The sequence below is a fragment of the Dipodomys ordii genome, unplaced genomic scaffold (genome assembly GCF_000151885.1).
Source record: "Dipodomys ordii isolate 6190 unplaced genomic scaffold, Dord_2.0 Scaffold209, whole genome shotgun sequence".
Taxonomy (NCBI): Eukaryota; Metazoa; Chordata; class Mammalia; order Rodentia; family Heteromyidae; genus Dipodomys; species Dipodomys ordii.
Genome location: NW_012267425.1, coordinates 494,301 through 508,060, shown reverse-complemented (window position 1 = coordinate 508,060; position 13,760 = coordinate 494,301). Strand labels below are relative to the sequence as shown.

Here is a 13,760-nt window from a genome sequence, read left to right as displayed (position 1 = left end):
AGCCGGGACCCGGTGCGGCCCCTGCGCCGCTCCCCGCGAACTCGGGCTCGGCCGCGCCCTCCCCCGCCACGCTGGGCGCCTTCTCGGACGTGCTGGCCCGGTGCGAGGTGTCCCGCGTACTGCTGCTGCTGCTCCTGCAGCCGCCACCCGCCAAGCTGCTGCCCGAACACGCCCAGACCCTGGAGAGGTACTCCTGGGAGGCCTTCGACAGCCACTGTCAGGACGGCAGCAGCGGCCAGCTTCCCGAGGAGCTGTTCTTGCTGCTGCAGTCCTTGGTCATGGCCACCCATGAGAAGGACACGGAAGCAGTCAAGTCGCTTCAGGTGGAGATGTGGCCACTGCTGAGTGCCGAGCAGAACCACCTCCTTCACCTAGTTTTGCAAGAAACCATCTCCCCCTCGGGACAGGGCGTCTGATGAATCCCATCAACCGAGACGCCCTTTTGCCAGAGACCCAACCACCCCACAGCACGCCCAGTACCTTTCCCCTCCCCTCCCCACTTTGCCACTGAGGAGAAATAAAAGATGGTCTTCCTGCTCCTGTGTTGTCTGTCATTCCCATCGCCACCATGGGCGTTGTTCATGAACTGCAAGATAGCTTCTAGAAGCCCAATTTAAGGCAGCAGGGTGGGACCGAGGCACAATAGGTAGGAACTGTTGGTGTATGTGTGTGTTGGTTGGTACCCCGGGCCTCTAGCTCCCTTGACTTTTTCCCTCAAGGCTGGTGTTCTACCAGTTGAATCAAGGCTCTCCTGACTTTTTTCCAAGTTAGAGGTGGTCTCACTGGCTTTTCTCCCTGGGCTGTCTTAGAATCAGATCTCTGTCTACTATGTAGTGTCTTAGAGTTAGTAAAAGGCAAATGGAAAACTAGTAGCTATACTGTTTCCTTGAATTATGTTTTATACCAGATACCTAACTATTCATTCCTCACTCCCCTGTGCAAGCAGGTTAGATCAAGACTTCCATCCAGCTGATTGCAAAGGTAGAGAGGGTGCATGCTTCTGGTTTTTTGGGAATGCTCTTTTCAACTCTGGCTTCAGACCCGAGTACCCAACTTACTATTACATTTCTCTAACAGAAAAGTTTAGGGTTCTGGTTCATGCCTGATGATGACTTAGTTTGGATTTAGGTTTTTGTATCAATGCTAACTTGGATTAGTTTGGGAATTCTGTAATTAACACTGATTTCTAACATGCCAAACACATTATCAGTGTTTTTGCCGTACTAAGATTTTATCAGGGCTTTTCACTTGTTAGGCAGGCCTTCAGTCCTTTTTGCTTTTTTTTTATTTTTGACAGTCCTGGCTTTTGAACTCAGGACCTGGGCATTGTCTCCAAGCTTTTTTTGCTCAAGGCTAGCTAGCACTTTAGCACTTGAGCCACAGCTCCACTTTTGGTTTTCTGGTGGTTAATTGGAGATAAAAGTTTCGCCAACTTTCCTGCTGGGGCTGGCAAAGAACTACAGTCCTCAGATATCAGCCTCCTGAATAGCTAGAATTAAAGGTGTGAGCCACTGGTGCCCACCTTTTACTTTATGTTTTATATCAGCTGTCAAATGAGTGCTGAGTCACAATTGTGAGCCTGGATCACAATTCTTCGTACAGCCTTCCTTGTAGCTAGGACAGTTTATTTGTTGAGATGAATTCTCATGTTTGCCTAGGCTAGTCTCCAAATACAATTCTCAAGATCTCTGCTACCTGAATAGCTGAGAGTACAAGCATGAGACTGACAAGTCAAATGTTTTCACAAATAAATACAAATAATTATACCATTAGTCAGCTTTTTTAAGTTAGAAAATGGGAAGGAGGGAATTTTTATTTCTTCTATGTATTGATAGCACTGGGGTTTTAACCAAGAGGCATGTGCTTGTTAGGTACTTGACCTCTTGATCTCATGACCCCAGCCCTTTTTGCTTTACTTATTTCACAGGTCGGGGGGGGGGTCTCTCATTTTTTTCTTCAGGCCAGATGAGACTATGAATTCTAAAAATACTTGCCATGTATCTGGGGTGATGGGTGTGCATCACCATACCCATCTTTTTTTTTTTTAACTGAGACAAAGCATCAGTAACTTTTTGCTCCATCTGACTTAAGTCACAAGTCACAATCCTGATCTCTGACTCTTGAATGCCTGGGACTACAGATGTAAGTCAGTACACTCAAGCAGTAATTACATTTTATCCCTCTCAGTATAAAAGAAAGATTTAAAATAAATGGATTAAGTATTCAGCTTTATGTTCTGGAAGACAAAAATTAACCAAAAGAACAAAATATTTTTTATAAGAGTTGAACAAATGAATTACAAAACAGCACTTCCTAACCTAAGTTTGAGGTTTTGTTTTTGTTTTTTCAAATCAGAAGTTGATTCTTTGAAAGAAAGAACACAGTGCAATAGAATAGCACTAGCCAAATCTGGAGGATCAAAAAGTAGAAAACAGATATGTATGTGGGAACACACAGGTGGATGGCATGGGAAGAATGGTAAGACTACTGAGCACATTACAGTGATTTAAGGTTACAGAAAATAAGGGTGCCAGTAATTTGAGAAATGGATAAGTAGTCAAAGTAGTACCACCAAATAAAGCACAAGGCTCAAGTAAGTTTTTCTTCTGACTGGTTAAATATGTGATTACTTAAGGTATTCTAGAGTAATTCTTTCATGGAAAATATGGAAGCTTTCCCAACTTATGTTCAATGTAATCTAGATTCCCAAACTCGATAAATGAAATTTCTCTTAAGTAAACCAGTTTGTGTGTGTGTTCTGGACTTGGGGCTTGGACTCAGGGCTGGGCACTGTCCCTGAGCTGTTTTGCTCAAGGTTAGCTGCCTACCACGAGCCACAGCCACAACTCCACTTCTGGCTTTTTTTTAAAAGTAGTTTAGTAGTTTATTGGAGATATTCAAACTGAACTCTGTAACTAATCCTTAGCCCCTCAGCCATAGATGTCTACAACCACAGGATAGGAATTCCTTCAAGGCTCAAAGGATGCTTTCTGGATTTTCATGTATGCTAATTGATTTTTTAAAAAATATCTCCATAAAATTTCATTTCTTTTTCCTATGCATGCCCTCTAGAGTTGTAAAAGGATGATAAGTCACTGTACTCAGCTGATACTATCTGTTGTGATAGCGACTGAATATCTCCCAATATCTTAGAATGTCTGCAGCTTATCCAATAGTACTGTTAGTGGCAATTGGAGTCGTTATATCATCACATGTCATGGGTTGCTAATCTTTTTCCTAAACGAGGAAGTGATCCCATGTTCCTTTGAATATGATTGCACAATTGCATTTTGCAGGACTGTTTCCTGGGCCATCTTCTGGCACCACTTACTGTATAAAATAAGGGTAAGGAACATGGCACACTAAAATCTTACGATGAACAGAAGGCAGAGAATAAGAGAAATGTGACATAATAGGCTGAATGTGAGGTATGGGGCCCCAGACTGCTATTACCATTATAAATGAAAACTGAAGGAAGAGATATAAGGAGCATAGAAGTAAAGAATTGAGCAGATTGGTGGGGCAGCTAATCAGAGTAGGAGGAAATAAAAATGATAGAAGTATATGCAATGATGTTATAAGCCTGTACAATCAGAAGTCTTGAGATCACTGTTAGAAAATTAGTTCTCAATGATTTTATCCTTTTGTGCATAAGATATAATCTTTATCTCTGGTTCAGGTTCTTCCCCTTAAACTCAAGTCTTTCAGTTGCTGACTGCCGAACCTTTCAATCTGATTGTCCTTAAGGAAACAAGTATAGTAGACTATACATTTGTCTTACTGAAGAGAGCCCTGACACTCCCACTTCTTTTTGTTCATGTCTGTAACCAGTCCCAGTGCCCATAGGTACAGCATTCATTTTTGGAGATAAGTTTGCAGACATTAAGAGTGTTTGTAACATATCTGGTGTGTCTAAAAGTATGAAACCCAATTATGCATTCTCTTGAAAGAACTAATTACATACCATTAAAGTCCCAGTGGAATTCCCTCGGTAAGTCCACCACTTCTTCCCATCAAGACTATACATGATAATAAATTGAGAGATGTAGAGGCTGGAGAACTTCTGACGGGCACCCTGGGTCTTGATGCCATGAATAATCATTGGTGCCAACAGATCCACCTACCAATGAAAACAATTTATTCTAACCTGGTTTTAAATGTGTGTACTCCAGAAATTAATTATCAGCTTAGGAAAAATCTGCATTGCTACAGTGTGCACATCATGATGTTGGACATGCAAGTGAATCAGGTACATACATGTGGGCATAGTTGTGAAGTTGTGGATAAATGGTGGGAATGAGTACAGAAAGTGGTTATTGAGTTCCTTGCTTCCTAGCAAACTAGCCCACCTACAAATCATTGTTATTTCTTCTACCTTCACATCTGTTGTACAGTGCATCCCCAAATCACTACCAGTGATAAGCTGCCACACCTCCTTCAGTAACACATTTTGAGGTATATGCAGTTGCATATCTCCACTGGGCCTGTTGACGACAGACTACACATTTATTTTTTAATAAGGGCACTAAAATATAAAATCAGACATGAGATTTGCATTTGTAACTCACCTTATATTTGCCTTGGACAGTGCTACTCTAGAGGAAATTGAAAAGTGAGAAAATGTGAAATATTGAGTCTTTTAAAAGAAATTTGGGCCGGATGCTGGTGGCCCACACCTGTAATCCTAGCTACTCAGGAGGCTGAGCTCTGAGGATCACAGTTCAAAGCCAGCCTAGTCAGGAAAGTCCATGAGACTCTCATAGCCAGTAAACCCCAAAAAACTGGAAGTTGTGCTGTGGCTCAAGTAATAGAGTGCTAGCCTTGAGCCGAAGAGCTAACAGCGCCCAGGCCCAGAGTTTAAGCCCCACAACTGACAAAAAAAGAAAAAGAAATTTAGTTAGCATAAACAATATTGCATGTATTGCTTCCATCTTAGTTATTACACTAAATTTGAGTAGGTATTTCTTACTACAGTGATAGTAAGAAAATTTAGTGGTATAAAATTGCTTATGAAATGGGGGATTTAGCCACTTGTTTAGTGTTAAAATGAAGAATACTGGAGGACTCATTTGGAGGCATTCAACAGGAGAATACATGGTCTTGAAAGGTGATGAGTTAAATATTATAGAAAGCATAAACATGTTATAATCTCAGGAGATAGAAATAGGATACACTGGCATACTTTATTCTGAAGTCTTTTTAACTGTATTTTTTTTGTCTTTTCTTTTTTGGTACTGGGGATCAAACACAGGATGTTTCACTTGCTAGGCAAGCGCTTTGCCACTGAGCTACATCCCAGCCCTATGGGAAGTAAGAGGGTTTTTGTTGTTCTTGTTATTGTTTTTTTATGTCGGTCGTGGGGCCTGAACGCTGTCCCTCAGCTCTTCGGCTCAAAGCTAACACTCTACCACTTGCGCCATAGCACCACTTCTGGCTTTTTCTGCTTATGTAGTGCTGAGGAATCGAACCCAGGGCCTCATGCATGCAAGGCAAGCACTCTACCACTGAGCCACCTTCCCAGTCTCTATTCTGAAGTCTTTTGTTTGAGGGTTGTTTTTTTTTTTTTTTTTTTTGCACAAGTCATAACCCATTCTATCCTTTAGTTTCCTCATCTGTTAACTAAGCTTTAATGGTAGGCTCAAAGGACATGCATAATGGTTGAGCTTCCAAGATAAGTAGGTGATGTGATTGAATGATTACTCCTGCCATTGATGTCATTTTCTAACCTTGATCCAGGAAAAGGGTTCCTTGGTGCTCCAGGCATTGATTGATCCAGAATAATGAAGTCTGGCCAGGTTTGGGGTCCACTGTCCTTTTGCCAAGAAAGGAGAAAGGAAAGAGAGATTATATAAGAAAGGAAAGAGAGATTATGTTCAACTTGATTGATCCTAAACACTTGGGAACAAAAGCACTCTTTTGAGAAGTTAAACCTGTAAGATAAAGGAATACAAGCTTTGTATCCTGGCAGTATTGATAACTATCTAATGGGTTTCTTGCTGCTATTGCATATGCCATTTTCTGAAATTTAATAATTTTGTTGAGTGTTATTACCTATAATTAGCTGATACTAGAAGTTGTTATCAGCAAATACCAAATTATATAATCTATTATCAAGTGTGTATTATCGCAGAAAAATCAGAAAATGAAAACAGAATAAAACATTAAAAATAAAAAAGCATCACCTTTCTATCCAGGCACAGACACGAACTACAACTTTAATAAGTAACTCTCACGCTTGTTTTCTAAGGAGATTTTTTTCCTTTTAAAATAGGGGTTGGCAAACTTTTTTCTCTGAAGATCTAGATAGAAAATAATTTAAGAAGCCGGGTGGTAGTGGATCATGCCTGTAATCCAAGCTAATCAGGAGGCTGAGATCTGAGATTTGTGGATCAAAACCAGTTCTGGTAGGAAAGTCTGTGAGACTTATTTCCAATTAACTACCAGAAAACCGGAAATGATACTGTGGCTCGAGGTGGTAGAGAGCTAGCCTTGAGTGAAAAAACTTAGCCCTGAGTTCAAGTCCCATGTCCGACCATAATAATAATATTATTATTATTAATAATAATAGAAATTTAAAAGTGGCAGGTTATGTGATCTCTATTGAAACTAAAAAATTATATATAGATAAATTCATGTAGCTATGTTCTAGTTTGAGTTTATGCATTCTGGAATTTGAATTTTATAATTTTATACGAAAAAGTTTTCCTCAACCATTTAAAAATGGGAAAATTAACTATCTGAAAAAAGAAGGGGTTGGGGGAAATAAGAGTAGTGGGGATGAAATGACTTAACTACATTATATGCATGTAGAAAAATGTCACAATGCAGTCCATTATTTTTGTATAATTTATATATGCTAATAAAAATGGGAAATGTTCTTAGCTCAAATACCATACAAAATGGGCAGTAGGCTGGATTTGGACTTTGGGCAGTAATTTGCCAACTCATATTCTAAAATTTTGTGTTAAACTCTATAGGTTCTGTCCAAGCATAACTGCCCACAAGAAAGTGTAGCTTTCTGCTACAGTCAAGAGAATAGACTCAAGGGAAGATATTTCAGGGAGCAGTGCTCTTGTTCAAGTCAGATGGATGTGGCCTGAATTAAGATGGTGGCAATGGGAAATAGAAAGAGATATATTTAAGAGCTAGTATCTATGGAGTAGAGTTAAGAAAAGCATGGAGTTGTATGCCAGTGGCCAACCCTATAATCCTACCTATTCAAAAGGCTGAGATCTAAAAATAATTTAGATCCAGCCCAGTCAGACAAATGTGAGAGGCACTTATCTCTCTTTAACTAGCCAAAAGACAGAATAAGAGGTTTGGCTCAAGTGGTAGAGAGTCAATCTTGAGTGGAAAAGCCAAGGGAGATAGAGGCCTTGATGTCAAGTCCCAGTACTGGAACAAAAAAGAGAAAGGAAGGAAAAAAGGAGGAAAGGAATGAAAGAAAAGAAAAGAAAAGGAAAAGCATGGGAATTACACGCTTATTTGAAGCTTTTCAACAAAAATAATGAAAGATAAAATCAGCACAAATATCTTGGAGCAAAATTAACAGTATTTACCATATTGTCCTGAAGCTGTAATCTGAAAATCTTTAATGTGTCCAGAAGCCATTCCCAGGGGAATCTGACACTCTGAAATCAAACAGGGGGAACATAGTAGCTACAAGTATACAGAATTCAATTTCTCAAGTCAATAAAAATGGGAAAACATCAAAAATGTTTTGAGCCAAGTAGTTTATTTGTCATGTCATTTAACTCATTCCAACAGATAAGTGCTACAACTCTTCATATATTACGATGGAGGAAACTATAGTCTATAGAGAAATAAACCAGTGGTAGTTCTTTTACTTGTTTAAGATTAAATCCTCAAACTCTTCCAAATGATAGTTATGGATTATCTTTGGTCATTGAAACAATGTTAAGTTACAAAATCTTCTATTGTGAAAAATGAAGTTTTCACCCATTTGTGAACTAATAGAGGTTTAAATTTTACTTAGCTGCCAGCATATATGTCTTCCAAGGACTACTGTGACTAAATATTTTAAATTTAATGATGATATGAGCATATTTTTATTTATTGACAATGGCAATCATTACCAAGGAAAGGAAAGCTGTACAGCAGTAAGCTAAGGTGGCAGCGAGCCTCTGCCCATAGTATTACTCACGCTTGCTGTACACCAGAAAGAGAGTGCTCATCCCAGCATTTAGGTGCTCGCCAATAAGGCATTCAGCCCGCCAAATCCCAGCTTTGGATGGTAGCATTTCCACTGTCTCAAAAACACCTTTTCAAAGCCAAAAGGAACACAAATTATTTCTTTGCACTAAGAAATGTGCATGGAATACATTGGCTTAATCAGAATACCAAAGTAGAATTACAAAATTTAACTTTAGGGGCTGGGAAGGTGGCTCAGTGGTAGAGCGCTTGCCTTGCATGCATGAGGCCCTGGGTTCGATTCCTCAGCACCACATAAGCAAAAAGAAAAAAAAAGCCGGAAGTGGCGCTGTGGCTCAAGTGGTAGAGTGCTAGCCTTGAGCTGAAGAGCTGAGGGACAGCGCCCAGGCCCAGAGTTCAGGCCCCACGACCAGACCCCCCCAAAAAATTTAACTTTACTCTCAAATCCAAATTGTTGCTACGTGATTCCTAATGTCAGAGGCATTGGAGCCTGAATTCTGACCATCCCTCTTCCAGAATATGAGACAAGGTGAGGTTGGATACAGGAGAATGCTTCTGCATTAGGATCAGGATACACTCAAAGCATTTTGGAGCAAAAGAGTCTTTCCTGTTTTCCAGATATGAGCTCCAAGTGATAGAGAAGTCAGAGTGAGGTCTTCTTGGATCCAGATCACTAGACAAAGTAACCCCAAAAGAAAGAAGCAGGAGCAACTTAAGAATGAGTGACCGGGAACACCTAGACTAAAGGTGGAACAACCAAGCCAATGGTATTTCATGAGAATCCCCAAAAGGAGTCTTTGGGAAGCTCCTGAATGGTCCTAATAAGAAAGTCAGACTTAATTGCTAGTCTAATGCAGACACAATGAAGCTAGCTTACAACAATGCTGCCAGGTGTGAGTAGGCAAGAACTATCTCATTCTCTTATGTTTAACCTATCCATGCTGGAGTTCAAAAGAGCCCTTACCAAGAGGTTGGAGTTGGGAAGCACAATTTGCCAAGGGAGAGAACAAAGGACTCAACTATATCTCCTTTTCTCAACACAGACTTCCAGTCTGATGCAGGCTCAAGTTGGGGGAGGGAAGATTGAAGTTAAATGAAATTCAAATATTTGTGTTACTGTTTTGAGACAAGGTCTCATTGTGTGGTCTGAGTTGTCTTCAAATTGATGATCATTTGTCTTCATCCTCCTGAGTGCTGAGATTATAAGTCTGCACCACCAAACCTCGTTACATGTATAAACAGATAACTCTGGGTAATAGCTGATAGCATGTTGGTTCTGAGATTTAAAAAAAATGAAAAAGGACTCCTAGCAAAGTGCTATGAAGTTAACCATTCATGTATTGTGTTTCTTTTGTAGGAATTTTATGTACCTGAAATAAACTTGTTTGGTTGATATTTATTTCTCTCTGTAAGTAGGCTAATGTTACTTGAGGGCAGGGAGCTTGTCTGCTTTGTTCTCTGATTATATTATCAATGCCTACACCATTTTATGTAAGTGCTCAACAAGTGCAGTATGTAGAATAAAGAGCACAAACTAGTTCACACCTGGATAGAGGTTGTACACAGCCATTCTATACTCCTCTGTTTTCCGCACAGTAAACACATGTCCACTGAAATGAATAGAATGGATGTTTTCATTGCTGCCCATACTCAGTAGATACCATCTAATCCTTTGATCCTGAGCCATTACTAAGCCAGGGAGTGTATCCATCACATAGCCATTGATTGCTGGAAAAAAAAATAGACAAAGCTGTTAAAGTCTATTACGATGTTGCTTCCCTCCATTCCATGAGAACTACTGATGGCCAATTATATGTATTATGTATATGGAATCATACAATGTTCAAGCTCATTTTTAAAAAGTATATACTGTATCACTGTATTTAACAGTAATATTTGTGTGTGGGATATGTTACCATGGAAGCGATAATTTTCTTTTAAAGTGGGGTCTTCCTTTTGGATATTACAGGATGTCCTACAGTTCCTTTCCATATTTTCAGTGAAGTACCAACTCTTAGTCTCATCAAAGATAGTGAAAAACAGAGCAAATTCCTGTACTGTTACTTGTCTCCCATGAGCAGGACTCAATGTATTAGTGCGACAGATCAGAAGGGGTCCAATCAAGCCTGAGTGCATGTCCTTCTCCTAGGGAGGAAAGACACAAACTCTTAGGAAAAGTTTTCTCATCCACAAACCAAATAGATTGCTCAACATTTGTGCTATACTATCCTGCTTCCCAGTCTTCCCAATATAAATCCATCCTCAGTAGATTCCAGGCTATTTCTAAGACAAATATGATATCACCTCTCCTATTTAAAGCTTCTCATTGTGTTTAGGATAAATGCCAACATTATTAACCCTCAGTCTAATGTCCATTTTCTTTAAATGAGAATATGGCTAGTACAATGAAGACCTCCTTACCAGATCAACATCAGAGAAGTAAGCCCAGGCTTTGCAGTCAAACTCATCTTTCGTGGGTGCCATGTGATGTTGGACTTCCCAAAAGTAAGTTTTGGTTTCATTTGGTTTGACAAAGTTTTTTCTGGGTTCTGCTCCTTGTCTGTTATCTTCCTTATAAAAAATGAGACTAGAATAGAAAGAGTAGGGACGAGAGGCTTGATTTTTGAAAGTTACCTGTAGAGGAAAAAATGCAAGAATCATCTCTTAAGACATTTAATCTTTAGCTTAGGTTATACATCTCAAATAGGAATCTTCTGGTTTTTATGAAGTTACAAATATCCTAGAGGAAACAGAAAGATATTGTTAGAACAAAAACCTACCGATCTATGAAGGGAAATCTGAAATGATTGTTGGGGATGGAAGGAAGCTACTGGGGCTTAAATTCAGGGCCTGGGCATATCCCTTAGTTTTTTCACCCGAGGCTGGTGCTCTACCACTTGAGTCACACCTTGACTTTTGGCTTTTTGCTGGCTAATTGGAGAGAAGATTCTCATAGGCTTTCCTGCCCAGGCTGGCTTCAAACAGTGCTCCTCAGATCTCAGCCCCCTGAGTACCTAGGATTACAGATGGGAGCCATCAATGCTTGTCTTGAGATTTTAAATTCTAAAGTTAAGACAAGTACTTAAGACTGGAGGTATAGCTCTGGTGGCAGAGCACCTGCCTTGCAAATGTAAAACACTGAGTTTAAACCCCAGTATCATATGGAAAGTAAGATAAAATTCAAGTCAGAAAAAATGAAGCCATAATCCTATGGTATTAGATCTTTCTATATTCTTGTTATAGCCAATCATATGAATGACTATTTTTTAAAATATTTTTGTGCTAGTCCTGGGGCTTGACTCAAGGCTTGAACTCAGGGCCTAGGTGCTGTCCCTGAGCTTAGTTTTACTGAAGGATACAGCATTACCCCTTGAGCTACAGCTCCAATTTTGGCATTTTTATGGGTGCTTAATTGGAGATAAGAGTCTCACAGACTTTTCTGCCTGAGCTGGCTTTGAACCATAATCTTCAGATCTCAGCCTCCTGAGTAGCTAGGATTACAGGTGTGAGCCACAGTGCCCAGATGAATGGCTATTTTTAGAATAAAGGACCATTGACACTTGTCTTACAAAATGACTAAAATAACTTGTGGTCTACAGGAATTATTGATAGATTAAATAGCTAAATGTACAAATAAGTTGCAACAGAAATTATAGATGATTTTTAAAATCTCTCTACAGAAAGCAATTTTTATAAAACATAAAACTAGTAAACCATTTAACAACATGAATACCAGGAAGCTTTAACATGTTCAGGGGGGAGACAATAAAAAGGGGGACACATGAATGGAGGGATGAACGATGAGCAAATGCAATCATTATAGTCAATGTATATTACATAAAAATTGAACTACAGAACTTGAGGGTGATATAGGGAAAGATGGGGGAGAATGCTTGAGTGGGGTAACACTGATCAAGGTACATTGTACTCATAACTTGAAAAATGAATAAAAGAATTAAACCAATGAAAATGTCAAGGAGGAAAGTTTTATGGACTGTGACCTAAACATTCAAACCTGTTTTGTTTTCAAAACATCACATGAGAAATTAAGACATTTTTATTAAATAAACTTGGAAAAACTACTAAAATTATCAATGGTTAGCATCTAATATTAAGGTAATTTTAATAGAAGTACTCCCTCCAAAAAGACAAATTTGCAAATGACATAAACAAATAGTCAATAAGAGGAAATCTTAAAGCATTTATATACATTTCACTTCTGGAATTTTATCATAGGAGAAATACGATTGTAGAGCTTTTCTCTTTTTAGCAGAGCAGGGATTTATGCTTACAAGGTAACCCTTGAGCCCCATCTCTAGCCCATTTTACTTTAGCTTATTTTTCAGATAGGACCTAGTCTTGAACTGTGATCTTCCTACTTCTGCTTCCTATTGGGATTGCAAGTGTGAATCATCATACCTTGGCTTGTTTTTTTGAGACAGAGTCTTACTAATTTTGTGCAGGCTGATTTCAAACCACATACTTCCAGTCTTTGCTGTCTGTGTAGCTGGAATTGCAGGCATGTACCATATCATGGTGAGCCCTATAATAGACTATTATACACTAATTACTAGAAAGTGTTCTGTGATGACATAAAAATGTCTACTGAGGCTGGGCACCAGTGGCTCATGCTTGTAATCCTAGTTACTCTGAAGGCAAGATCTGAGGATCGCAGTATGAAGCCATCCCAGGCAGGAAAGTCCATGAGACTCTTACCTCCAACAAACTACTCAGAAAACCAGAAGTGGCACTGTGGCTGAAGTGGTAGAGTGCTAGCCTTGAGTACAAAGACACTCAGGGATAGTGCCTGGGCCCTGAGTTCAAGCCCCAGGACCAGCAAAAAATGTTTATTGTAAAATATTTAGTCAAAAAATAAGTAAAATTCAATGTGGCATAATTGTGTCTACATAAAGAATAGAAAAATATATAGGAGAAACAGTACACACGCTAGTGACTCATTCCTGTAATCCTAGCTGTTCAGGTAGCTGACAGCTAAAGGATTGTGGTTCAGAGCCAACCTAGGCAGAAAAGTCCATAAGACTCCATCTCCAAAAATAACTAACAAAATGCAGAGCTGGAGGTATAGCTCAAGTGGTGGAACACCAGATGAGCAAGCAAGCTGAGTGAACACAAGGCCCTAAGTTCAAACCCTGCTACTGCCAAAAGAAATAAAAAGAATATATTTATACAACAAAGATAATTGGGATTCCTTTTCAACTTCTTTATTTTGTTTACTTTAGTTTTTTTTGTTGTTCATTTGTGAGGCTTGAATTTTTTGTTGTTGTTGTTTTTGTTTGGTTGTAGGGCTTGAATTCAGGGGCCTGGGTGCTGTCCCTGAGCCCTTTTGTGCTCAAGGCTAGTGTTCTGCCATTTGAGCCACAGTGTCACTGCTGGTTTTTTAAGTGGTTAATTGGAGATAAGAATCTCATGGGGACTTTTCTGCCCGGGCTAGCTTTGAACTGTGATCCTCAAATCTCAGCCTCCTGAGTAGCTAGGATTACAGGCATAAGCCACCAGTACTGGGCTTACTTCAAATTTTTAAAATATGAGAATACTTTATCTTTATAATCAGAAACAAACTACATATA

General features: G+C 39.4%; 1 protein-coding gene across 3 annotated transcripts in view; it reads right to left on the bottom strand.

Annotated features, from left to right (window-relative positions):
* Nucleotides 1-13,760, bottom strand: part of F8 (coagulation factor VIII, procoagulant component) — an 83,069-nt gene that overhangs the window by 15,756 nt on the left and 53,553 nt on the right. For all 3 annotated transcript variants that reach the window (XM_013035393.1, XM_013035395.1, XM_013035394.1), the window contains exons 16-22: nt 10,594-10,806; nt 10,089-10,317; nt 9,718-9,900; nt 8,165-8,281; nt 7,560-7,631; nt 5,727-5,812; nt 3,965-4,120 (exon numbers count right to left, since the gene is read on the bottom strand). In XM_013035393.1, coding sequence (XP_012890847.1) covers nt 3,965-4,120; nt 5,727-5,812; nt 7,560-7,631; nt 8,165-8,281; nt 9,718-9,900; nt 10,089-10,317; nt 10,594-10,806 — 1,056 coding nt within the window. The remainder of the gene's footprint in view (nt 1-3,964; nt 4,121-5,726; nt 5,813-7,559; nt 7,632-8,164; nt 8,282-9,717; nt 9,901-10,088; nt 10,318-10,593; nt 10,807-13,760) is intronic.